The sequence below is a fragment of the Pseudophryne corroboree genome, chromosome 9, assembly GCF_028390025.1.
Source record: "Pseudophryne corroboree isolate aPseCor3 chromosome 9, aPseCor3.hap2, whole genome shotgun sequence".
NCBI lineage: Eukaryota > Metazoa > Chordata > Amphibia > Anura > Myobatrachidae > Pseudophryne > Pseudophryne corroboree.
Window position 1 is genome coordinate 313,980,225 of NC_086452.1, and position 27,894 is coordinate 314,008,118.

Genomic DNA, 27,894 nt, shown 5'->3' on the forward strand with positions numbered 1-27,894 from the left:
AGTCTTCTTGCTTCTCACGCTGGCTTCTGTCTTCTGGCTCTGCGAGGGGGACGGCGGCGCAGCTCCGGAATCGGACGACCAAGGGTGTGTTCCTGTGTACGATCCCTCTGGAGCTAATGGTGTCCAGTAGCCTAAGAAGCAGGACCTATCTTCAGTGAGTAGGGCTGCTTCTCTCCCCTCAGTCCCACGTAGCAGGGAGTCTGTTGCCAGCAGATCTCTCTGAAAATAAAAAAACCCTAACAAAATACTTTCTTTTTAGCAAGCTCAGGAGAGCTCACTAAGTAGCACCCAGCTCGTCCGGGCACAGATTCTTACTGAGGTCTGGAGGAGGGACATAGAGGGAGGAGCCAGTACACACCAGTATCCAAATTCTTTCTTAGAGTGCCCTGTCTCCTGCGGAGCCCGTCTATTCCCCATGGTCCTTATGGAGTCCCCAGCATCCACTAGGACGTTATATATATTTCTCTATTTAGTATATCACAGCTGAGTTATATATAACAAAATAAAAATAAAAATAAAGTGTTCAAATCTGATATAATAGGACACACATATTGCATGCTTGCGTACCTGACCCTCTCCATTAGGGAGAAAATGCTCTGTTCCTGGACTTTCCTAGTAATGTATGATTGCCATCACCTGTGGTGAAACGCCTTTCTTATCAATTAACTAGCTCTCCACAGGTGATGGCAATCATACATTACCAGGAAAGTCCAGGAACAGAGCATTTTCTCCCTCATGTAGAGGGTCAGGTAGGCAAGTATGACATATTGTAATGATAAAAAGTATTACTTGGACACCTACAGTATAACATTCTGTATTTATAGGCAAATGTTGCAACTATTAATGCAGCAAAATGTCACATATTTACAGTATGCACACTAGAACACTTACAGGTACTTGTAGAGGAGCAGTAAGTGTGGTGATTGAAGGATTCTGAACCGCAGTCATCATTGGGCTGCCATCTGCTTTCAATGTTGTCAGCACCAGTGACTCAGTTTTAATTATCTGAGGTTGTACCAGAACCTAGATGCACATAGTAATGATATTAGAGTCAAGGTTACTTTCAGCGGTAGAAAAAGCTCAGTCTTCGTTTATATGCACCCTCACATAAAAATAGGATTTTAATTACCTACCGGTAAATCCTATTCTTGTAGTCCAAAAGGGATATTGGGGAGACTTAGTATGATGGGGTATAGACGGGATCCAAAGGAGCAGGTGTACTTTAAAATTTCTTCACTGGGTGTGCTGGCTCCTCCCCTCCATGCCCCCTCCCACAGGCAGTTATAGGTAAAACAGTGCCCGAAGGAGAAAGGACATACATGAGAGAAGGAACATAACGAGTGGTGAGCTTTATACACCAGCACACCACTAACATAAAACAACCAGCAACGGCTGGTAACTAAACCGCAACAGCTGAACTGGTAACCATAGAAAAGACAACCTGCAGAAAAGTCAACGCCCTGCGGCGGGTGCCCAATATCCCTTATGGACTACGAGAAGAGGATTTACCGGTAGGTAATTAAAATCCTATTTTCTCTATCATCCATAAGGGATATTGGGGAGACTTAGTACGATGGGGACGTCTCAAAGCTTCCAGAACGGGCGGGAACGTACGAGAGACTGCTGCAGCACCACCTGCCCAAACTGAGTATCCTCTTTAGCCAGGGTATCAAACCTGTAGAACTTCACAAAGGTGTTCTTCCCGACCAGGTAGCAGCTCGGCATAGTTGCAAGGCCGAGACTCCACTGGCAGCTGCCCAGGAAGACCCCACCAATTTTGTAGAGTGGGCCTTCAGAGACTGTGGAACAGGTAAGGCTGTCGACACATAGGTTGTTGGATAGTAAGCCTAAGACAAAGAGCAATGGACTGCTTTGAAGCAGGGCAACTCTTTTTCTGCGCATCATATAGCACGAACAAAGAATCCGTCTTTCTGATCTGAGCCATTCTCTTGACAGAGATCTTCAAGGCCCGCATCGCATCCGGAGGAGCAGAGGTGCCAGAACCTGACGGAACCACAGTAGGTTGATTCAAGTGGAACACAGAGATGACCTTCGGCAGGAACTGCTGCCTAGTCCTGAGCTCCGCTCTGTCCTTGTAAAAGACCAAGTATGGACTTTTAAACGATAAGGCCCCCAATTCTGAGACACGCCTAGCAGAAGCCAGGGCCAGTAACATCACCGTCTTACACGAAAGGTACTTGTCTTCTACCTTCAGCAGTGGTTCAAACCAGGAGGATTGTAGAAACTCCAACACAACATTCATATTCCAGGGTGCAGTGGGCGGCACAAAAGGAGGTTGTATGTGAAGTACCCCTTGCAAAAAGGCCTGAACTTCTGGCAATACTGCCAAATTTCTTTTGGAAGAAGATGGAGAGCGCTGAAATCTGGACCTTAATGGAACCCAGACGTAAGCCCTTGTCCACATCAGCCTACAGGAAACGTCCCAAGTTGAACTCCGCAGGCGGGTACGTGCGGTCCTCGCACCAAGAGACATATCTTCTCCAGATATGATGATAGTGTTTTGACGTCACAGGTTTCCTGGCCTGAACCATGGTAGCAATGACCTTTCTGGAAAGATCATTGTGAGCTAGGATGTTCCGTTCAACCTTCATGCCATCAAATGAAGTCACCATAAGTCCGGGTAGACGAATGGTTCTTGTTGAATAAGATCTCTTCTTAGTGGTAGAGGCCAAGGGTCTTCGTTGGACATGTCCAGAAGATCCGCGTACAACGCCCTCCAAGGCCAATCCGGGGCAATCAGAAATGCCTGGACTCCTTGATTTCTGATTCACTTTAGCACCCTTGGGAGCAACAGAATCGGAGGAAACCGGTAGACCAGCCGGTAAGGCCAAGGCGACGTCAATGCATCCACTGCCCTCGCCTGAGGGTCCCTGGTTCGGGAGCAATACCAAAGAAGCTTCTTGTTGAGTCGAGAAGCCATCATGTCTATCTTTGGGCAGCCCCACCGGTCGATGATCTGCTGAAACACCTGATGGTGGAACCCCCACTCCCCCAGGTGGAGATCTTGACGACTCAAGAAGTCCGCTTTCCAGTTGTCTTCTCCCGGAATGAAGATTGCCGACATTGCTCTTTCATTTCTTTCTGCACAGAGGAGAATTTTTAACACCTCTCACATGCAGGCCCTGCTTTTTGTCCCTTCTTGCCGATTGATGTACGCCTCTACCGTGGTATTGTCCAACTGTACCTGGATCGCATGAGCCCCGAGTAGAGGAGATGCCTGCAGCAGAGCACTGTAGATCGCCTGAAGTTCCAGAATGTTGATCAGAAGGAGGGCTTCGTGGGCTGACCACCTGCCCTGGAACTGAGCCTCTTGGGTGACAGCTCCCCATCCTCTCAGACTCGCATCCATCATGAGGAGGATCCAATCCTGAATCCCGAAACTCCGGCCTTCTAGGAGATTGGAAGACTGCAGCCACCACAGGAGGGAAATCCTGGCCTGAGGTGAAACCTCTACCTCTGGCATGAAAGGACTGAGCTCTGAATGAAGTGAAGGTCGGTCCTGAATAACTTCATCTGACCACCTGTGTGGTTCTAGGGTATGTAGTAGGCAAGAAAGTTGATTTTCCAGCCATGGCTTGTGAGATCCATTTGTCTAATTCTGGACCAAATAAAGTATCCCCTACAAAAGGAATGGCCTCTATAGCCTTCTTAAGAGTCCGAATCCACTTGCCAATCTCTGAGCCATAAAATACGCCTTGCCGACACTGCTGAAGCTGAAATACGAGATGCTATCCTAGTAGCATCTTTTGCAGCTTGGCAAAGATAAGAGGCCGACCCACAGATATGCTCCACTAAGCGAGAAATCTCTTCCTGGTTACCCTCTTCTGTCACTGTACTGACTATCTGACCAGCCCAAGCCACCACGGCCTTACAGACCCAGGCACTAACCAGCGTTGGTCTGTGTGATGCTCCAGCTGACACAAAGATGGACTTAAGTGCCGTGTTCAACTTGCGGTCCGAAGCATCCTTTAAATGTAGTTACATTTGGTATAGGTAAGATTGTCTTCTTTGACAACCTAGCTAAAGATGCATCCACATTAGGTGGGATCTCCCATTTTGTCATGACCCCTTTAGGTAGTGGATAGTTAACGGTAAATTTCTTGGGCAATTGGAAACGCTTATCTGGTTGTTTCCAGGCTTCACCCATCTGTTCCTTAAGTGTCTTAAGAATGGGGAATACTGCAGTCTGTGGCTTTTGAGACTCACAAGTCGAAATTTTCAGGTTCCTTGACTTCATCCTCTTTGAAGTTAAGGACCTGTTTAACTGCTTCAATAAGGTATTCTAACCCCTTACCTTCTGAATACTCCTCTGTAGAGGAAATCTCAAATACCTCCTCTTCCAACTCCGTGTCTTAGTCATCTGCCAAGAAACCCTCTTCTTCCTCTGATTCTTCTTGCAGAACAGAAAGGGGTCTCTTTACTGACTTTTGGACAGGTTTTTCTACTTGTGTGGGAGGGGTAAGTCTAATCATGAATTCTTCCATGGTTTTAGAAAATCCTGCAGCCGATTCTAAACATTGCTTGCGAGACTATCGTTGCTCTGGACAAAATCAGCTAAGGCATTTTCCCAAGAACCAGATGGACACTACTCCCGGCCTGTACGTTCAGTCCTAAACATGTGTCACACACCCTGAAGCTGCCAACACTTGTGCTCTTTGTTTCACACTTTGAACATAAATAGCAAATTTTTGTGGTTTTGGTTGGTGCTTTAGAAGCCATGTTTCTAGTACACGTTCACACACCACAAACAGCAGTCCTGTCACTCTACTGAATTAGAAAGACAGACTGTAGGGATAAAGGAGCAATGCAAAACTGGGGATATGCTGGTTTTGTACCAGCCCTGGGTTTACAAACCCCACTCCACCACTGTTATTGCAGGATGATTCAGGTTTGTTTGGTTCCCTTGTGGCTCCTTTGCTGATGCTTCCCTCCGCAGGACCTCTCAGCAGTGTCCTTTGAGAGAGGATATAAAACACATATAGATATGAGAATCAGTGACATTTTTGGCCTTGTTCTATCCCCCCCCACCCCAAGTCCGGCCCCCTGCTCAGCGCGTCTAAACACTACCTAAAATGGCCGCTGCTTCAAATTTTCAGTCACATCTGTGTAATAATAGCCTGAGGGAAGTGCCTCCTACTGTTCTATCAGGGCTCCCTCCGTCTACCAGCATATTCCACTCTTACCACTGACCGCTATAATACTTCATTAAGGGAGCCTAACCTCCTCTATGCTCAGCGCCTCAACGTCCGCGGAGTCTGTAGCGCTTCTTCCCCACCAAATTACCTCAGAGCCTGCACAAGTAACCGGGAACCCCCCACAGAAGCACTTCCACTGGGATCCGGTCTCTAGGTCGAGAGTAACTAGGTTGACCACTATTGGTCAACAGTAACTAGGTCAACAGGTCAAAAGGTCGACATGAGTTTTTCACGATTTTTTAATTTTTTTGAACCTTTTCATACTTAACGATCCACGTGGACTATGATTGGAACGGTAATCTGTGCCGAGCGAAGCAAGGCACCTTGCCCAAAGCATGGAGAGCGAAGCGAGCCATGCGAGGGGACACGGTGCACTAATTGGGGTTCCCAGTCACTCTACGAAGAAAAAGACACACAAAAAAACCATTAAAAAAAACTAATGTCAACCTTTTGACCTGTCGACCTAGACCATGTCGATCTAAAGACTCTGTTGACCTAGAGACCCGGTCGACCTACTTCCTGTCAACCAACAGTGGTCGCCCTAGACACTTTCGACCTAGTTACTATCTACCTTCCATACCGCACACACCCTTCCACTGCCTAGGAACACCGCGTCTCTGGCGGTTACTACCTGACCGGAGACGCTGCACTGACATACGCTGCAACAACTACACTCCGCCGTCACACTGGAAAGACAATCGCGCAGGCTCAGGACGTCCCTGTCGCTGCAGGGACGGAGGGGGGAGGCCTTTAGTAGTACTCACTGTGGATTCTAAAATGTGATCAGAGGATCCCTTCCACCGGGATCTTGGTTACCAGAACTCTGAAGAGTTTCTTATAAAACCATGCTCCCTCTCCCTTAGATGGGTGGGATTAGGTCACTGCAATCAAACAAACAAAAAAATTTCTCTTCACAGGAGCCAGAGCTCCCTGATGTGCTTCTTCCTCCTTAGCAACATTTTTCAAACTGGAGAGAGGGGGTGTGAAAGGGAAGGAGACAACTGTACACTGCAATTGATTTACATATATTGTGCTACCTCCGGTGTCCATTCTTCACACCCCAGATGTTTAGTATTCCAGTGTCCCCTAGTGGATGACAGAGAAAACTATACACTCCATTCCTACTGGTGGTAACCAAGGATCAGAACACTTCGTGAAAAGCACTGGACAATAACAATTTGCGTCAGGCATATTGCCTACAACTAGATCGCTTAAAAAAATAAAGTGTGGTCACAAACCTAAGATGACCTCAAGCAGTCAGTTAAATTTAGTGTACAGTATATAACTGCGTGAAATCTCTCAAAATAATGAGAAGGCAAACTTACAGGAACTTGCTGGACTTGTGGTGTTACAGTCTGAACAGTAGCTGGAGTCAGTGTATGGATTGTGCTCTGTGTCGCTGGGCTCAGGGTTTGGATAGTTCCATTAGTTGTTTGTGTTAGTACTCTCTGGCCTTGGACAGTCTGCACTTGCTGCTGGATAGTGACAGGCTGCACCTGTGTTGCCATCAGACTATGAACTTGCGGCTGAAACACTGCAAACATCAACCCAAGTCAGTATACATCAAATAAACTATAATGCAAGTTGACAAATAAATATTATTCAAAAAGAACTTACTAATATGATCTAGAGTACAAAATGCAAATAATGCAATGAAATCCAAACACACATTTTTACAAAAAAGTAAATAGGGATGCGAGTGCTTCCTGTGGGATGGTCAACATTTTTGATAGATGCACTCTCTCAGTATAACTTGGCTAGATTACTTGGTTAGATGAATTATTGACACATCTCACCTTGAAAGCTTGTGGTACCAGCATTCTGGTAGATGAGCGGTTGCTGTATAAATCGAGTGTGGTGGGCTGTGCTAAAAGTTGGAGTCAGCATTACAGTCTGCTGCTGCAGTTGTGGAGGAGACTGGAGCAAAGGTCGGGGCTGGAGAAGCGGTGTGGTTCTTTGTGGGGTAGCCTGAACAGGAACTTTGACAGACACGACTTGAGGCTGTGGTGTTGCAATCTGGTAATTCTGTTGCTGGACCTGGTTATAAGTCTTCGGTAAACTTGTCTCCATCGCAGTGCTGCCTTGGTAGTTTGGACATAACTGATCTTCAAATATATCAGGAAAGTCTCCAACCTGATTGCTAACAAACTGAAGCATTTCTAAGAATAAGAAAAATAAAAGAAAAGGGGAATATTACTCAACATTGTTAAGCTACAAATAAATATAGAAGCACACATAACAATGCAAATAATAAGAATTTACTTACCGATAATTCTATTTCTCGGAGTCCGTAGTGGATGCTGGGGTTCCTGAAAGGACCATGGGGAATAGCGGCTCCGCAGGAGACAGGGCACAAAAGTAAAGCTTTTACAGGTCAGGTGGTGTGTACTGGCTCCTCCCCCTATGACCCTCCTCCAGACTCCAGTTAGGTACTGTGCCCGGACGAGCGTACACAATAAGGGAGGATTTTGAATCCCGGGTAAGACTCATACCAGCCACACCAATCACACCGTACAACTTGTGATCTAAACCCAGTTAACAGTATGATAACAGAGGAGCCTCTGAAAGATGGCTTCCTAAACAATAACCCGAATTAGTTAACAATAACTATGTACAAGTATTGCAGATAATCCGCACTTGGGATGGGCGCCCAGCATCCACTACGGACTCCGAGAAATAGAATTATCGGTAAGTAAATTCTTATTTTCTCTATCGTCCTAAGTGGATGCTGGGGTTCCTGAAAGGACCATGGGGATTATACCAAAGCTCCCAAACGGGCGGGAGAGTGCGGATGACTCTGCAGCACCGAATGAGAGAACTCCAGGTCCTCCTTTGCCAGGGTATCAAATTTGTAAAAATTTACAAACGTGTTCTCCCCTGACCACGTAGCTGCTCGGCAGAGTAGTAATGCCGAGACCCCTCGGGCAGCCGCCCAAGATGAGCCCACCTTCCTTGCGGAATGGGCCTTAACAGATTTAGGCTGTGGCAGGCCTGCCACAGAATGTACAAGTTGAATTTTGTTACAAATCCAACGAGCAATCGACTGCTTAGAAGCAGGTGCACCCAACTTGTTGGGTGCATACAGTATAAACAGCGAGTCAGATTTTCTGACTCCAGCCGTCCTTTAAATGTATATTTTTAAGGCTCTGACAACGTCCAACAACTTGGAGTCCTTCAAGTCGTCTGTAGCCGCAGGCACTACAATAGGCTGGTTCAGGTGAAACGCTGATACCACCTTAGGGAGAAAATGCGGACGCGTCCGCAGCTCTGCCCTATGTCGAATGGAAAATTAAATAAGGGCTTTTATAAAACAAAGCCGCCAGTTCAGATACTCTCCCGGCCGAAGCCAGGGCCAGTAACATAGTCACTTTCCATGTGAGATATTTCAAATCCACCTTCTTTAGTGGTTCAAACCAATTTGATTTGAGGAAATCTAAAACTACATTTAGATCCCACGGTGCCACCTTAGGCACCACAGGAGGCTGTATATGCAGTACTCCTGTGATAAAAATCTGGACCTCAGGGACTGAGGCCAATTCTTTTTGGAAGAATATTGATAGGGCCGAAATTTGAACCTTAATAGATCCCAATTTGAGACCCATAGACAATCCTGATTGCAGGAAATGTAGGAAAACGACCCAGTTGAAATTCCTCCATCGGAGCACTCCGCTGCTCGCACCACGCAACATATTTTCGCCAAATACGGCGATAAAGCTTCGCGGTGACTTCCTTCCTTGCCTTTATCAAGGTAGGAATGACTTCTTCTGGAATGCCTTTTCCTTTTAGGATCTGGCATTCAAACGCCATGCCGTCAAACGCAGCCGCGGTAAGTCTTGAAAAAGACAAGTACCCTGCTGAAGCAGGTCCCTTCTCAGAAGTAGAGGCCACGGATCGTCCGTGACCATCTCTTGAAGTTCCGGGTACCAAGTCCTTCTTGGCCAATCCGGAGCCACTAGTCTTACTCCACTTTGCCGTATAATCCTCAATACCTTTGGTATGAGAGGCAGAGGAGGAAACACATATACCGACTGGTACACCCAAGGTGTTACCAGCGCGTCCACAGCTATTGCCTGCGGATCTCTTGACCTGGCGCAATACCTGTCCAGTGTTTTGTTGAGGCGAGACGCCATCATGTCCACCATTGGTTTTACCCAACGGTTTAATAGCATGTGGAAAACTTCTGGATGAAGTCTCCACTCTCCCGGGTGAAGGTCGTGTCTGCTGAGGAAGTCTGCTTCCCAGTTGTCCACGCCCGGGATGAATACTGCTGACAGTGCTATCACGTGATTCTCCGCCCAGCGAAGGATCCTGGCAGCTTCTGCCATTGCCCTCCTGCTTCTTGTGCCGCCCTGTCTGTTTACATGGGCGACTGCCGTGATGTTGTCCGACTGGATCAACACCGGTCTTCCTTGAAGCAGAGGTTCCGCCTGGCTTAGAGCATTGTAGATTGCTCTTAGTTCCAGAATGCTTATGTGAAGAGACTTTTTCAGGCTCGACCACACTCCCTGGAAATTTCTTCCCTGTGTGACTGCTCCCCAGCCTCTCTGGCTGGCACCCGTGGTCACCAGGATCCAATCCTGCATGCCGAATCTGCGGCCCTCCAATAGATGAGCCTCCTGCAACCACCACAGAAAGGATACCCTTGTCCTCGGCGACAGGGTTATCCGCAGGTGCATCTGAAGATGCGACCCTGACCATTTGTCCAACAGATCCCTTTGCATGGAATCTGCCGAAAGGGATTGCTTCGTAAGAAGCTACCATTTTTTCCCAGGACTCTTGTGCATTGATGTACAGACACCTTTCCTGGTTTTAGGAGGTTCCTGACCAGGTCAGATAACTCCTTGGCTTTTTCTTCGGGAAGAAAAACCTTTTCTGAACTGTGTCCAGAATCATCCCCAGGAACAGCAGACGAGTTGTCGGCATTAATTGGGATTTTGGAATATTCAGAATCCATCCGTGCTGCTTTAGCACCTCTTGAGATAGTGCTAAACCCATCTCTAGCTGTTCTCTGGACCTTGCCCTTATTAGGAGATCGTCCAAGTATGGGATAATTAATACGCCTTTTCTTCGAAGAAGAAATATTATCTCGGCCATTACCTTTGTAAAGACCCGAGGTGCCGTGGACAAACCAAACGGCAGCGTCTGAAACTGATAGTGACAGTTTTGTACAACGAACCTGAGGTACCCCTGGTGTGAGGGGTAATTGGAACGTGGAGATACGCATCCTTGATGTCCAAGGATACCATAAAGTCCCCTTCTTCCAGGTTCGCTTATCACTGCTCTGAGTGACTCCATCTTGAACTTGAACTTCTTTATGTACAGGTTCAAGGACTTCAGATTTAGAATAGGCCTTACCGAGCCATCCGGCTTCGGTACCACAAAAAGAGTGGAATAATACCCCTTCCCTTGTTGTAGAAGAGGTACCTTGACTATCACCTGCTGAGAATACAGCTTGTGAATGGCTTCCAAAACCGTCTCCCTTTCTGAGGGGGACGTTGGTAAAGCAGACTTCAGGAAACGGCGAGGTGGCTCTGTCTCTAATTTCAACCTGTACCCCTGAGATATTATCTGCAGGATCCAGGGATTTACCTGCGAGTGAGCCCACTGCGCGCTGTAATTCTTGAGACGACCGCCTACCGCCCCCGAGTCCGCTTGCGAAGCCCCAGCGTCATGCTGAGGCTTTTGTAGAAGCCGGGGAGGGCTTCTGTTCCTGGGAAGGAGCTGCCTGTTGCTGTCTCTTCCCTCGTCCTCTGCCTCGTGGCAGATATGAATAGCCCTTTGCTCTCTTATTTTTAAAGGAACGAAAAGGCTGCGGTTGAAAGGTCGGTGCCTTTTTCTGTTGGGGAGTGACTTGAGGTAGAAAGGTGGATTTCCCGGCCGTAGCCGTGGCCACCAAATCCGATAGACCGACCCCAAATAACTCCTCTACGCATCGCCTGTCCACTGTCGTGTCCATAAAGCTCTTCTGGCCGAAATGGACATAGCACTTACCCGTGATGCCAGTGTGCAGATATCTCTCTGTGCATCACGCATATAAAGAAATGCATCCTTTATTTGTTCTAACGACAGTAAAATATTGTCCCTGTCCAGGGTATCAATATTTTCGATCAGGGACTCTGACCAAACTACCCCAGCACTGCACATCCAGGCAGTCGCAATAGCTGGTCGTAGTATAACACCTGCATGTGTGTATATACCTTTTTGGATATTTTCCATCCTCCTATCTGATGGATCTTTAAGTGCGGCCGTCTCAGGAGAGGGTAACGCCACTTGTTTTGATAAGCGTGTTAGCGCTTTGTCCACCCTAGGAGGTGTTTCCCAGCGCTCCCTAACCTCTGGCGGGAAAGGGTATAAAGCCAATAACTTCTTTGAAATTAGCAGTTTTTTATCGGGGCACCCCACGCTTCATCACACACGTCATTTAATTCTTCTGATTCGGTAAAAACTACTGGTAGTTTTTTCACACCCCACATAATACCCTGTTTAGTGGTACCTGTAGTATCAGCTAAATGTAACATCTCCTTTATTGCCAAAATCATATAACGTGTGGCCCTTTTGGAAAATACGGTTGATTCGTCACCTTCACTACCGGAATCAGTGCCTGTGTCTGGGTCTGTGTCGACCGACTGAGGCAAGGGGCGTTTTACAGCCCCTGACGGTGTTTGAGGCGCCTGGACAGGCACTAAGTGAGTGTCCGGCCGCCTCATGTCGGCAAACGACTGCTTAAGCGAGTTGACGCTATCCCGTAATTCCACAAATAAGGCATCCATTCTGGTGTCGACCCCCTAGAAGGTGACATCCTCATATTTGGCAATTGCTCCGCCTCCACACCAATAACGTCCTCATACATGTCGACACACACGTACCGACACACAGCAGACACACAGGGAATGCTCTATACGAAGACAGGACCCACTAGCCCTTTGGGGAGACAGAGGGAGAGTCTGCCAGCACACACCAAAAAGCGCTATATATGACAGGGATAGCCTTATGATTAAGTGCTCCCTTATAGCTGCTTTTATATTAATATATTGCCATTTATTTTGCCCCCCCTCTCTGTTATACCCTGTTTCTGTAGTGCAGTGCAGGGGAGAGACCTGGGAGCCTTCCTGACCAGCGGAGCTGTGACAGAAAATGGCGCCGTGTGCTGAGGAGATAGGCCCCGCCCCTTTTCCGGCGGGCTCGTCTCCCGCTATTTAGTACATTTAGGCAGGGGTAAATATCTCCATATAGCCTCTGGGGCTATATGTGAGGTATTTTTAGCCTTTTTAAAGGTTTACATTTGCCTCCCAGGGCGCCCCCCCCCCCAGCGCCCTGCACCCTCAGTGACTGCCGTGTGAAGTGTGCTGAGAGGAAAATGGCGCACAGCTGCAGTGCTGTGCGCTACCTTAAGAAGACTGCAGGAGTCTTCAGCCGCCGATTCTGGACCTCTTCTTGCTTCAGCATCTGTGAGGGGGCCGGCGGCGTGGCTCCGGTGACCATCCAGGCTGTACCTGTGATCGTCCCTCTGGAGCTTCATGTCCAGTAGCCAAGAAGCCAATCCATCCTGCACGCAGGTGAGTTCACTTCTTCTCCCCTCTGTCCCTCGTTGCAGTGATCCTGTTGCCAGCAGGAATCACTGTAAAATAAAAAACCTAAGCTAAACTCTCTAAGCAGCTCTTTATGAGAGCCACCTAGAATTGCACCCTTCTCGGCCGGGCACAAAAATCTAACTGGAGTCTGGAGGAGGGTCATAGGGGGAGGAGCCAGTACACACCACCTGACCTGTAAAAGCTTTACTTTTGTGCCCTGTCTCCTGCGGAGCCGCTATTCCCCATGGTCCTTTCAGGAACCCCAGCATCCACTTAGGACGATAGAGAAACATTATTAGGCATGTTTGTATTTAGTTCTGTAATTCCTGCTGCCCAGACAAATACAACGTTACGGTATAATATACAGTGGTTGCAGATACTTCAATTTTTTAAAATGTCTCCAACATGGTATTATTCATGTTTTAAAAAGAGTTAAATATCTAAAATTTTAACCTCATTTTAAACATACTGTACTTATAAAGCAAATAAAAAATTCCATGTATTTTATACCAGTAAAAAGGACCATAGGCCACGCCAGCTCCTCCGACCGGAAATACCTACCTGTAGCAGGGCTCATCTTTGCTGGAATGGCCCCTCTTTCATTTCAATGAAAGCCTTTGGTGGGGAGGATGGGGTGACTCCATTTCAGGCCATGGCATTCTGCATTATTATGTTACACCAGTAAAGGAACAAGAGGCACATCATTCCACCCACATGTGAATCAGCATTTATGACCGATATAGGGTACAGTCTAATGGCTGTGAGGGGAAGCAGTGGTCTACCTGCTCTGCCCCGGGCGGGATATTAGAATAAAATAAAGAACTTTACACACGTGAGAGGTCTGGTTACTTATTGAACCCCCCTCGTAGCTCAATTGCAAAAACATCAGCACAGCATACAACTATGCATCAACCTTTATGTATTTGATAATGTCGTTCTTAAATCTAACTTGTAGGTGTATAAGGGAAATATATTCACGTTTACAAAAGTTTATAATGTAGTGATTATGCAACTGTGTGCTTCCTACTTATATATGGTATTTACTCAAGTTATAGCCAGTTCCTTGACAGGAGTGTGGGGGTGGTTACACTAACAGGGTTCAGTCTACGCCTTACATGGAAGGTTTCTCTCATCTGCTACCTCATGAATGTACAGCAGACAGAAAGCTCTAAACAGATTTAAGAGGTTACGACATCAAACTTTGAAGGGTTTAGCTGGAGAGGAAATCATCATTAGCCCAGTCCTCCCTCTTTATTCCTATTCCCTGAAACCAATTGTCTTACTAAGAGAATGGTTACCTACAGAAGGTAAGCAGCAAACAAGGGAAAGGGTCTGTCAAGCCCCATTCAACCCCATTTCAATGATTTGGCTGCCAAGTTATGTATCCCAAAATCATGGGAAATTATTGCTTAATAGGACATGAGAGTCAGTAGTTCAGTTCTATGGGACATGGAGTTTATGCTCCTACAATGACATATTGGAGAGTGGATTTTGTTTCTTGCAAGATGGACAGATTTACAAAAGTATCCCATATTGGTGACAAGTCCAGGCATCGGAGAAGTAGGCTTCTGCTGGACATAGCATCTGAGACTAAAAATAGGAGTACAGATGCTTCATCAGGCAGTTTTTAAAGTACCTTGAGCATCACACATGGTGTAATGGTTAGCATTACTACCTTACATCACCGAGTTGTGGGTTCAATCCACACCATGGCAATAACTGTGTGGAGTTTGCATATTCTACTTGTACCTGCGTGCGTTGCCTTCGGGTACTCCTGTTTGCTCCCACAAACCAAAGTTCTGATGTATTGTGAACCATTACAATGAGTAACCTAAAAAGCTCAGGCTACATACCGACATATTTCACACTGTACTCCACACTTTTATGTTGGAGCAAACATTGTAGGTTAGGAGGTGGTGGTGCCATTGTGGCACCCGCCGCTTTTCTCTTTCCATGGGGTGGGATTCCTGCCACAGAAGGTTCTTCTGCAATGACTGAGAGCACCAAAGCATTTTTAAGATGACCGCTACCATTGCTGCATAACACACTACTCATCTCTCCGTTCCCACGGGACGTCATTCCCCTTTATCAGGGTCAGTAAACACGCTTCTTTAAAGATGTATTCCATAGGGGCAGTGGAGCCAATTAGGACCTGTCTGATGAACAGGACACTCCAAATGTCCTCGAAGACACTCTTTCCAAGTGTTTCCCCAATGTAGCAGGGTTTCTTTCAGGGAAACACCTGCCAAAGGAAACAAACAAAACAAAAAAAAGAGAGAGTGATACCCCGACAGGTGGTGCAGAGCTGTGCTGTTTCTGTGGCGGAGAATAAAGTCTTACTCAGGAATTCTGTTCAAGAGGTTTCTTCTGCTATCTGGAGGCCTGGGGTAGCCAGATACCTCTTTTTCTGAGCTGTATTACTTATCAGTAAATAATTATTTTTGTGTGTCTACGTGTGTAAGAGTTTGTTATAGATACAGTCTATCTGAAGAACTCTTGTTGTAGTGTCTGCAGAAGAAAAAAAAAATAGGGATTTTTGTTTACTTACGTAAAATCTCTTTATCCGATTCCATCTGGGGGACGCAGCGCACTTACTGATGGGTTAGAGAGTGTGTGGGAAGGGAGTTTGGCACAGAACCTATAAAAATTAACTCCTCCCCCCTTCTAACCCCTCCCATCTCCAGCCTGACCAGCGGATTACCTCAGTTAACGTTTAGCAAAGCCGGAAGAGGCAGAACAGAACATAACCAATATACTAGACAAATATACGGGAGGAATCGCAGCGTCCCCCAGATGGAATCAGAGAAAGACATTTTACGGTAAGTAAACAAAAATCCATATTTCTCTTTCATCCATCTGGGGGACGCTGCGCACTTACTGATGGGATTTTCCAAAGCAAGCTAATTAGAGGAGGGAGACACAGACGGCATAGCAGTCTGCAAAATTTGACGCTCAACAGCGGCAGTCTCCAAACCAAAAGTATGAAAAAACGGTAGAACTTCGTGAAGTTATGCACGGTGGACCAGGTCGCCGCTCTACACAGCTGCTCGACAGATACGCCACCGCGAACAGCCCAAGAGGCTCCAACAGCTCCAGTCGAGTGAGCCCTCAAGGAATCAGGAACAGGCAACGCCTAAGAAACATTTGCATGCCGAATAGCAGAAGTAAACCAGCGCGCCACCGTGTTCTTAGAGACCAGCCAGCCACGCTTGGGCGCAGCACACAAAACCAACAAGGTAATGTGTAAGGCTCGAATGAAAACCAATAAGGCTAAGTACCGACCCGCCCCGGACGAGACCGGGACAACACAGGAAGCACAATGTGCTGAAGAAGAGGAAAAACAGATACAATTTGTGGTTTGGTAAAACCACCCTAACTGCATAAACAAAAACACCATAAGAGAAAAGAAACAGCAACTCAAAAAGAGAGTCCGGAGACCGGAAAGGAGTAACAGGAGCCATTCTGGAAAATAAATTCTAGAGCAGAACCCAGTCTCCTAAGATAAGAAGACAAAATAGTCCTGACAACTGTGTTGCAGAAAAGACAAGAGGCGGAAAAGACTAAAAACTCCAGCTGAGTGACCGCTACATACGCACAAACGATGACAAGTGTCTGGGCCCTGTGATTGGTTAGAGAGCCGGAAACGTAGTAAGGCTTGATGACGCTGTTCTCCACAATCACTCCATCACAGTCAGATGAGACACAATCCCGGTGAGGACGCAAAGGTTGAAAGTGGAGAGCCGGCCGAAAAGGTAACCTGTAAGGAGCCCTGGCCACCCTGGCCTGAAGCATTGCAGAACAGAGTCAACAGGCAAATCCGGAGCGGATTAGGAAGACCGAAAGAGCTACTGGTCAAATGCGTTGAAGTACTCACTAGATTTTGCCAGAGGCAGAATAAATATGCTAGATGAACGTGACAAGGAGCTGACACGGCGTCCACGATTGTCACAAGAGGATCTCCGAAGCGATCACAGTACCAAGGAAGCCCTGAGGTCTATGTTGGCTAGTCACAGAGACACACCAAAGCCAGAAATACCAGTTTATTTCACATACTTTAAGGAAGAACAGCCCAACGACCCAGGAAGTCCGCTTCCCAGTTGCCCATTCTGGAAATGGAGATGACCGATATTGTCGGAACCCAAAATTCCACCCTCTGCATATGTTATACTGTCCCGATGGCTCTTCAGCTACAAGTGCCACAGCACAAGTTGATATAGGCCACAGTGGAAAGACCTTGTAGAAGACATTGAGCTGGTGTCAATGCAATGTGGATCGCCCGTAGATCGGAAGTGACATTTCCACTTCAGACTTCAGTGTTATTGAAAACGCCAGAGCTGAAACCAAAAACCGTAACGTCTGAGACTTTTGACTGTGGTTATGACCCTCCATGTCGAGACAGAATTAAATCCTATGGGTCAGATTTGGATTATGTAGTCCAACGAAAATATAGACCAATGAAAACATTTTCGTATTCGAATTGAGAGACTGAACTGTTATTTGTGTAAACTCAATCCTGCCTGGGATTAATAACATTGAATCTGAGATTGAAGTGATTATGTCGATATTATCTTACACCAAAAGCTATACCTTTAAACACACTCTTGCCATGGAGCCGCTACGGCCGCTATACTTAATATACACTCTACGTACGCTATTTGCATACAGAGTCCCGTACGTTATACGGACTTAGCGTACACACGCCGCGCTGAGGTACAAAGTACGCACAGCGTGCGCACACCAGAGGCGTATCTAGGGTAGGGCGAGTGGGGCACGTGCCCTGGGCGCCTTGGCAGGCCCAGGAGAGGGGGGCGCCGCCGGCGTCCAGGGCATCATGCCCCACTCGCCCCCGTCAAGCTGAAATGTGAGGGGAGGAGAGCGCAGCGTCTCTCCCTCCCCTCACCGCCGCTGCCAGCACTAGCGCAGCGTTAGCCAATCAGAGCTTGCGGACCGGCTCCCGGTTCGCGAGCTCTGATTGGCTAGCGAACCGGCGCCAGACAGCCGCCGGAGACCTGGAGCGGTGAGGGGAAGGAGAGGCGCTGCGCTCTCCTCCCCTCACATAGCAACATAAACAAGCGGCCTGTAAGTGACCGGGGGTCCGGCGGCACAGTGGGGCATGTATCTGGCACCAAGTGGGGCCTGGCATTGTGGGGCAAGTATCTGGCACTGTGGGGCAATGTATCTGGCACTGTGGGGCAATGTATCTGGCACTGTGGGGCAATGTATCTGGCACTGTGGGGCAATGTATCTGGCACTGTGGGGCAATGTAACTGGCACTGAGTGGGGCCTGGGACTGTGGGGCATGTAACTGGCACTGTGGGGCAATGTATCTGGCACTGTGGGGCAATGTATCTGGCACTGTGGGGCAATGTATCTGGCACTGTGGGGCAATGTATCTGGAACCAAATGGGGCATGTAACTGGCACTGTGGGGCATGTAACTGGCACTGTGGGGCATATAACTGGCACTGTGGGGCATATAACTGGCACTGTGGGGCATTGTATCCGGCACTGTGGGGCATTGTATCCAGCACTGTGGGGCATTGTATCCGGCACTGTGGAGCAATGTAACTGGCACTGTGGGGCATGTATCTGGCACTGTGGGGCAATGTAACTGGCACTGAGTGGGGCAATGTAACTGGCACTGAGTGGGGCAATGTAACTGGCACTGAGTGGGGCATGTATCTGGCACTGTGGGGCAATGTATCCGGCACTGTGGGGCAATGTATCCGGCACTGTGGGGCAATGTATCCGGCACAGTTGGGGCAATGTATCCGGCACAGTTGGGGCAATGTACCCTGCACTGTGGGCCATTTTCAGTGGCCACACCCCTTCTGGAGTGTGGCCACGCCCATTTTTCGGCGCGCGCACATGCTTCTTTTTGTGTGTTTTTTTTTGTGTTTTTTTTTTTTTGGGGGGGGGGGGGGGGGGGGGGCGCCATTTTCCATCTTGCCCTGGGCTCCGAAAACCCTAGTTACGCCGCTGGCGCACACACTCTTGTTAGACTTTAAACCTTATTCGTAATGCAATGCAATGTTATTCTTACACTCTAAACCAGGGGTGGGGAACCTTTTTTCTACAGAGGGCCATTTGGATATTTATAAAATCCTTCGGGGGCCATACAAAAATTCCCAATTTAAAAAATTACCCTGCGCCCCAGTAGGTCTGCCCCTTAGAGGTACTGTGTGTGCGCGCCGGAGGCACGCGCCAAAAAAATGGGTGTGGCCAGTTAAAATGGGACGTGATACACATATGCCCCAAATAGTGCGGTGCCAGATCCACAATTGCCCCCACAGTGCCAGGTATACAAATGCCCCCACAGTGCCAGGTATACAAATGCCCCTCACAGTGCCAGGTATACAAATGCCCCTCACAGTGCCAGGTATACAGATGCCCCCACAGTGCCAGGTATACAAATGCCCCTCACAGTGCCAGGTCTACAGATGCCCCCACAGTGCCAGGTATACAGATGCCCCCACAGTGCCAGGTATACAGATGCCCCCGCAGTGCCAGGTATACAGATGTCCCCACAGTGCCAGGTATACAGATGCCCCCACAGTGCCAGGTATACAAATGCCCCCCACAGTGCCAGGTATACAAATGCCCCCCACAGTGCCAGGTATACAAATGCCCCCCACAGTGCCAGGTTTACAAATGCCCCCCACAGTGCCAGGTATACAAATGCCCCCCACAGTGCCAGGTATACAAATGCCCCCCACAGTGCCAGGTATACAAATGCCCCCCACAGTGCCAGGTATACAAATGCCCCTCACAGTGCCAGGTATACAAATGCCCCCACAGTGCCAGGTATACAAATGCCCCCCACAGTGCCAGGTCTACAGATGCCCCCACAGTGACAGGTATACAAATGCCCCTCACAGTGCCAGGTATACAGATGTCCCCACAGTGCCAGGTATACAGATGCCCCCACAGTGCCAGGTATACAGATGCCCCCCACAGTGCCAGGTATACAAATGCCCCCCACAGTGCCAGGTATACAAATGCCCCCACAGTGCCAGGTATACAAATGCCCCTCACGGTGCCAGTTATACAGATGCCCCCACAGTGCCAGGTATACAAATGCCCCCACAGTGCCAGGTATACAAATGCCCCCACAGTGCCAGGTATACAGATGCCCTCCCCCCTCCCCTCCGTGCTGCTTACCGTGGGACACGGAGGAGAGCGCGGCTGTCGGGTGGGAGCGGCGGCGTGTAGTACTTCAAACCAGCAGCCGGTTCGAGAGCCAATCAGAGCTCTCGGACCGGCAGCCGCGGCTCCTGATTGGCTGCCGGTCCGCGAGCTCTGATTGGCTCACGGACAGGCGGCTGGTTTGAAGTATTACACGCCGCCGCTCCCACCCGACAGCCGCGCTCTCCTCCCTGTTCTGACAGTTGAGACACGCTGCCGCCGGACTGAGCGGTAGCGTGTCTCACTGACACAAGCTGGTGGGCCGGACCAAACCCCCCTGCTCTAAACCATGTGCCGCAAAGCACTGTAATGATGTTACACCTTAAACCTTATACAGTTAAATAAGCTTTAAACCCTAGCAGGGAAATGAGGACACAACACAGATATGTAATTAACCGCTGAGTTCTAACGCCACAGTGGATTATTTGAAAGGGGATAACAATACAAATTATACTCTACAAGGCTAACAAGATAAAAATAGGATTTTGGTACTTACCAGGTAAATCCTTTTCTTTGAATCCATAGGGGGCACTGGAGTACTCTTGGGATATGGACGGCTTCCACCGGAAGAAGGCACTGAATAAATTAATTTTGAGACTACTCCTCCCCTCCATATCCTGCAGCACTTCAGTGTTTTTTACTGAGCCGAACAGGATCGATAGAGAGATTGACAAAAGGAGAATTACATATAGTCTCACAGACAACAATAAAGTTGACACAACGTAACAGACAACTAAACAGTTGACACCATAACTGATTAACCCTTGTTAAATTTAAACCAGTCGTGAAAGTGTGTTACCATAAGAACCACTGAACTCCTAAAACAGGTAAACTGCTCTGGGTGGGCGTCCAGTGCCCCCTATGGATTCAAAGAAAAGGATTTACCTGGTAAGTACCAAAATCCTATTTTCTTTTTCATCCACTAGGGGTCACTGGAGTACTCTTGGGATGTACCAAAGTCTCCTCCGTGGCGGGAGAGCTGTTTGGCCCTTGTAACACTAAACGGCCAAAGCTAGATGCTGATGCCGCGAACGTATCAAACTTGTAAAAGCGCACAAACGTGTGCACTGACGACCAAGTAGCCGCACGGCAAAGCTGTGTCGTAGAAGCCCCACGACTCGCTGCCCATGACGTCCCCACAGAACGTGTGGAATGAGCTGTTACTGAAGTAGGTGGCTGTAACTTAGCATAAAGGTAAGCCTGACGTATAGTCAGTTTGATCCATCTGGATAAGGTCTGCTTAGAGGCTGGCCAACCCCTCTTAGCTGCGTCATAGAGAACAAACAACGTATCTGTCTTACGCACAGTAGACGTTCGGGAAACATAGATGCGCAATGCGCGAACTACATCCAACATTCCAGAATCTCCTGTTAACACAGGAACTACTATTGGTTGATTGATGTGAAAAGACGACACTACTTTTGGTAGAAAAACGGGATTCGTCCGAAGTTCCGCTCTGTCATCATGAAAAATTAAATACGGTGACTTGCATGACAAGGCACCCAAATCTGAAACACGCTTAGCCGAGGCTAAGGCTAAAAGAAAAATCGTTTTCCAAGTGAGAAATTTAATATCCACTTGTTGTAAGGGTTCAAAGTAATCGGACTGTAAGAAATCTAAAACCAGATTCAAGTCCCATGGTGCTGTAGGTGGAATGAAAGGAGGCTGTATCCTCTTTACACCCTGTAGAAACGTATGTATTGACTGCAACGAGGCCAATTTCCTTTGAAAATAAATTGACAACGCAGATACCTGCACCTTTAGTGTGGAAAGACGTAGTCCTCCATCTAACCCCATTTGTAAAAATAACAAAAGACGGGATAATTTAAAAGACGATGTCGGAAATTTCCGAGCTTCACACCAACCTATATAAGTACGCCAAATTCTATAATAATGAGCTGCCGTAACCGGCTTCCTAGCTCGTACCATGGTTGGTATAACAGACTCAGGAATGCCCTCTTTCCTTAAGATGGCCTTTTCAACAGCCACCCCGTCAAACGCAGCCGCGCTAAATCGGGGTAGAGGAACGGACCCTGTTGTAACAGGTCCGGACGTAGTGGGAGTGGCCATGGATCGTCTGCGAGTAACCCGAGAAGATCCGAGAACCAAGCCCTCCGAGGCCAATGAGGCGCTATTAGAATGACTGTGACGAACCCTCTCTTGATCCGTTTTAGCACCAGCGGGAGCAGCGGAAACGGTGGAAACAGATACACAAGGCTGTATGGCCACGTGGCTGTGAGAGCATCCACCGCCACTGCCCCTGGATCTCTTGTTCTGGACACATATCTTGACACCTGATGATTGTGGCGGGATGCCATTAGATCCACCTGAGGGTAACCCCACTTCTGGATCAACATCTGAAAAACTTCTGGATTTAATGCCCACTCTCCTGGATGAAAATCCCGACGACTGAGAAAATCTGCCTCCCAGTTGTCCACTCCAGGAATGAACACTGCCGATAATATCACCTGGTGATATTCGGCCCATCTGAGGATCCGAGCTACTTCCCGCATAGCCATGCGGCTTCTCGTTCCTCCTTGTTTGTTTATGTATGCGACTGCCGTCGCATTGTCTGACTGCACCTGCACAGTCTGAAAACGAAACATGTACACCGCTTGTCTTAGAGCATTGTAAATCGCCCTGAGTTCCAGAACATTTATGGATAGCGATCTTTCGTGATCCGCCCAGAGGCCCTGGAGCCGATAACTCTGAACTACAGCTCCCCAACCTCTGAGACTTGCGTCCGTTGTCAGAATTATCCAATTCGCGACTCCGAATCGTCTCCCTGCAGATAGATTGTGTATTTTTAACCACCAGAGAAGAGACACCCTGACTTGTGGTGACAACCTCACCCTGTGGTGCAGCTGCAGATGTGATCCCGACCACTGTGCTAACACCTCCAGTTGAAACGGACGTGAGTGATCTTCCGAACTGAAGTGCTTCGAAAGCCGCCACCATTGTGCCTAAAAGGCGAATGCACAAATGTACTGAGACTGTGCGTGGCTTGAGCACTAATTGCACCAGATGACGAATGCCCTGTACTTTCTGTTGTGGCAAGTAAACCCTTTGTTTTACTGTATCGAGAATCATCCCTAGGAATTGAAGTCGTTGACACGGAATTAGATGTGATTTCTTTAAACTGACTATCCAACCGTGCTGAACTAGTACATTGTACGTTAGCAAGGCATGTTGGAGAAGCAATTGTTGAGACGGAGCCTTTATGAGTAGATCGTCTAAATACGGAACAATTATTACCCCTAGGGACCTGAGATGAGCTGTCATCACGGACATTACCTTGGTGAATACCCGAGGCGCTGATGAGAGGCCAAACGGTAGAGCCTGAAATTGGTAATGGTCTCGCCTTATCGCAAACCTTAAAAAACTTTGGTGAGGTGGCCAAATCGGAATGTGCAAATACGCATCCTTGAGATCTAGTGCAATCATGAATTCCTGTGGCTCTAACCCTGCAATTACTGACCTGAGAGATTCCATCTTGAATCTGTGGTAAGTGACGTAATGATTGAGACCTTTTAGGTTCAATATTGGCCTGACTGAGCCATCTGGTTTTGGTACCAGAAACAGACTGGAATAATAACCCTGCCCCTGTTCCTGCACAGGGACTGGAATTATCACTGCAGCATTCAGCAGAGACTGAATGGCAACCTGCAGAACTGCTTTCTTGTCGTCCGACACAGGCAGTCCTGTCGTGAAAAATCTTCCTGTCGGAAGATAATCGAACTCTATTTTGTAACCCTCTAATACTAAATTGCGGATCCACCCATCTGTGGACGTCTGCAGCCACGCCCCCTGAAAGCTCTGAAGGCGTGCTCCCACAATTGGGGATCCGAGATGGGCTGGGAGCCCGTCATGCCACTGGTTTGTTAGTGGTCTTGGTGTCTTGACGACGTGCATTGGATTGTCGGGCACTACGTCCCCGACCTCTTCTGCCCGGCGTGACTGCTCCTGTGCCCTGCCCACGCAAGGGCTGAGTTCTAAAGGATTTGAACGCCGGACCAGAATATTTCCGTTTAGGTATAGTTGTAGGCGAAGGAAGAAAAACAGACTTCCCTCCAGTAGCCTCAGAAATCCATTTGTCCAATTCAGGACCAAAAAGTTTCTCGCCATCATAAGGCAATGCCTCTATACCTTTTTTAACCTCCGTCTCCGCCTGCCACGAACGCAGCCAAAGTGCTCGTCGTACTATGACTAGCGATGAGGACAGGCGAGAAGTAAGCTGACAGACGTCAGTAGAAGCTGTACATAAATATTCAGCAGCTTCCCAGATTTGATCTGCGAGAAGTATAAGATGATCATCTTGCAGAGCCGACTTGAGCTCTTTTATCCATACCATTAAAGCTTTAGTAACCCAAATGCCAACCAACCCAGGTCTTAACAGCACTCCAGTTGCTGTATACATGGACCTTAGCATAGCCTCTATTTTACGATCTGCAGGGTCTTTAAGTGTAGTAGCAGTTGGTACTGGTATGGTTAACTTCCTCGTAAGTTTAGATACGGATGAATCCACCAATGGTGGGTTCTCCCATGTAGCTGTCATGGCCTCTGGAAACGGGTAACTCGATTTAAATCTACGAGGAATAGAAAACCGTTTGTCCGGATTTTTCCGTGACTCCAGTAACATTTTATTAAGAGATTCCGAGATAGGGAAACACATCGGAGATCTCTGTCGTTTAGTAAAGACTACTTCATCATTCGTCAGTGGCTCCTCAGTTTCTGTAAACTCCAGCGACTGACGAACTGCTCTGATGAGATTGTCAATACCTGGGCTGTCAAAGTCGTCACCTTCTGACTGTTGTTCTATTTCGCCCTCCTCATACTCCTGTTCAGTGAGATCTAGTATCCCAGAGACAGGAAAATTAGTAGGAAAAGGAAACTTATCTTTTCCACTCAAGGTGGACTTATGACCAGCTTGAGATTCTCCAGGTAACTCAAATGGTCTCATTTTAAACTCAGATCTTGCCGCCTCTCTTTCTTCACGAGAGGCGGCCAGCTCTGATTGTAAACCAACTAATACATCTGCAAGTAAAGCCCACGGAGGGTCCTGAGATGCTGGCTTTACTTCTGGAATGGAAATCGTATTTATGGCTGTATTAACAACACATGCTGTACATGTGGTGGATCCATCAGGCAACACACTCTTACAGACATGACATGACAAATGTTTCTTAGATTTTGCTGGTGTCTTACTCATTATGACAGACAATACAAACTCCACACAGACAGACTGCACGACTCAGTAATAACACCAAAGTTCCTGGTATATATCTTAGGCAAGTGCAGTGCCTGCTAATACGAAAACTGACCCAAAAATTCCCCTAGTACCACTCTTAGCTGAGATGTAAAATAGGAAACCTGGAACAGACAGGAGAACATTAAACATACTAAGCCCCAAGTTTTTTGTTTTTTTTTCTTAAAACTTAACACTGCCCAATACTGTTAAAGTCTCCCCCCCCCACTCCCACGACCTCCGTGTACAGCACCGGGTCTGGGCCTGTGGAAGTTTTTGCAAAGGGCCGTGTGAGCGGCCTGTCCTGTAGGCCCCGGACAACGGAACTCCTCGGCTGCTGCGGGCGGATGGCGGAAGCAGAGAGCGTGCTGCATAGAGCCGTGGAGCGGCCTATGCACACGTGCTCCCGCCCGCCACACACAGCATGGCGGCGTGTTTGTGTAGCCAAGCAGCGCTGCTGCTGCGCAGGGAGCAGCGGTCTCCTAGGATGCTGGGGGCCGGAGAGTGAGAGCGCGCCCCGGGCAGCGGTGAGTACCAAATAATCCCCCACAGTGGAGCGGCAGCAAGCGCTGACCGCCCCAACCCAACATACCTGGACCGTGACAGAAGTCTATGACGGGGCTTTCATCCAAGCTCCGTCCAGCTTTCCTGCAGGCAGCCTGCAAGTGGAGTGAGGGAGCTCTTTACAGAGAGGTCCGACACTCACGGCTACTCAGCCGCTTCCACTGTCCCTGACCCACGCCTGTTAGAAGGGGGGAAAGGACGTGGAAATTGACGGAAAAAAAAAACTTAGAAAAAAATTCCAATACTTTGTGGACGAGCTCCACTATGCCTTCTAACTGTGTCGAGCACAGAAAAAACACTGGAGTGCTGCAGGATATGGAGGGGAGGAGTAGTCTCAAAATTAATTTATTCAGTGCCTTCTTCCGGTGGAAGCCGTCCATATCCCAAGAGTACTCCAGTGACCCCTAGTGGATGAAAAAGAAACTACAACAGAATAATGGCTACAGTCAATGTACATACGTGAGAATGTTCGCTTGCGCAACCTGGACCAGTCCTCCGCTCATCAGGTAGATAGCGTTCAGAGTCTTCTGACCGGCCAGGCAGCAATGGGCTTTTTATACACAACTTCCATAAACAATACAATGGTTACTGTAATCCCTTTGTTCATTGGACACAGAGATGCATCTTTACATTACAGGAGAGGTCATAGGTTGATTTGAAAAGGTGGGGATGTCTTTCCCAACTGCTCTTGTGGGTGGTCTCCTCTGGATTCCCGCCGCATACATAATATACAGTAAATACAGTTTATATCTATATTCTACTTCTGCACATAACTATACGCAGGAACATGCAATCTTTCTCTAACCAACACCGGAATGTTACCCTTAAAATACCCTACAGCTGGATACTAGACATCACCTTATAACCTTTGTCTGTCCCTTCCTATCATGCAAAGGCGAATCCCTTAGTCCTGGAATCATTTAAACTGTTGGTACTTGCTGGTGTGGTGCAGGGGGGCTATGTGTAAAATGTGCACTATTTGGGTTAAATATGTAATGTTCTGATAACCCTCTATGCGCCCACAAACTCCGCCGTAAATACCCATACCACGCGCAGGATCGCAGGAGCGATCATACGCAAATTGCGGATATGTGCACGCACGGCGGAACAAGTGCACGCGCAGCGGGCATGTGTGTGTGGTTAGTACATGGTGTATGCATTACAATATTTTTCGACTTTGACAGAAGAAACCAGGCAGGAGACCAGGAGAATGGAGCCACCTGTAAAGTCACCACTGTCATGCAGAGGAAGTGTATGCCATGGAGTACTGACCCCTGTGGAAACTGCAGAAGAGTCTATTCTGGTCAGTATATCCTGCACTCCGCCAAGGTTCGAGATACCTGGGATCGAAAAGAAGACCCCTGAATACCATCCTCTGCGAAGGAAGAAATCCAGAACCAAGGTCCGCCGTAGATGTGTATGACAAAAGATGCATGAGACAGAGCTCTTTTTGCAACAACTGACCCAAAATGGCAGCGATGGGAAAATAAGATTTTACTCACCGGTAAATCTATTTCTCGTAGTCCGTAGTGGATGCTGGGAACTCCGTAAGGACCATGGGGAATAGACGGGCTCCGCAGGAGACTGGGCACTCTAAAAGAAAGATTAGGTACTATCTGGTGTGCACTGGCTCCTCCCTCTATGCCCCTCCTCCAGACCTCAGTTAGGATACTGTGCCCGGAAGAGCTGACACAATAAGGAAGGATTTTGAATCCCGGGTAAGACTCATACCAGCCACACCAATCACACCGTATAACTCGTGATACTATACCCAGTTAACAGTATGAAATATAACTGAGCCTCTCAACAGATGGCTCAACAATAACCCTTTAGTTAGGCAAGAACTATATACAAGTATTGCAGACAATCCGCACTTGGGATGGGCGCCCAGCATCCACTACGGACTACGAGAAATAGATTTACCGGTGAGTAAAATCTTATTTTCTCTGACGTCCTAGTGGATGCTGGGAACTCCGTAAGGACCATGGGGATTATACCAAAGCTCCCAAACGGGCGGGAGAGTGCGGATGACTCTGCAGCACCGAATGAGAGAACTCAAGGTCCTCCTCAGCCAGGGTATCAAATTTGTAGAATTTAGTAAACGTGTTTGCCCC

The 27,894-nt window shown here is 47.9% G+C and overlaps 1 protein-coding gene across 1 annotated transcript in view; it reads right to left on the reverse strand.

The window, feature by feature from the left end:
• Nucleotides 1–27,894, reverse strand: part of SREBF2 (sterol regulatory element binding transcription factor 2) — a 269,968-nt gene that overhangs the window by 163,445 nt on the left and 78,629 nt on the right. The window contains exons 2-4 of the mRNA XM_063940441.1: nt 7,013–7,375; nt 6,542–6,750; nt 892–1,023 (exon numbers count right to left, since the gene is read on the reverse strand). Coding sequence (XP_063796511.1) covers nt 892–1,023; nt 6,542–6,750; nt 7,013–7,375 — 704 coding nt within the window. The remainder of the gene's footprint in view (nt 1–891; nt 1,024–6,541; nt 6,751–7,012; nt 7,376–27,894) is intronic.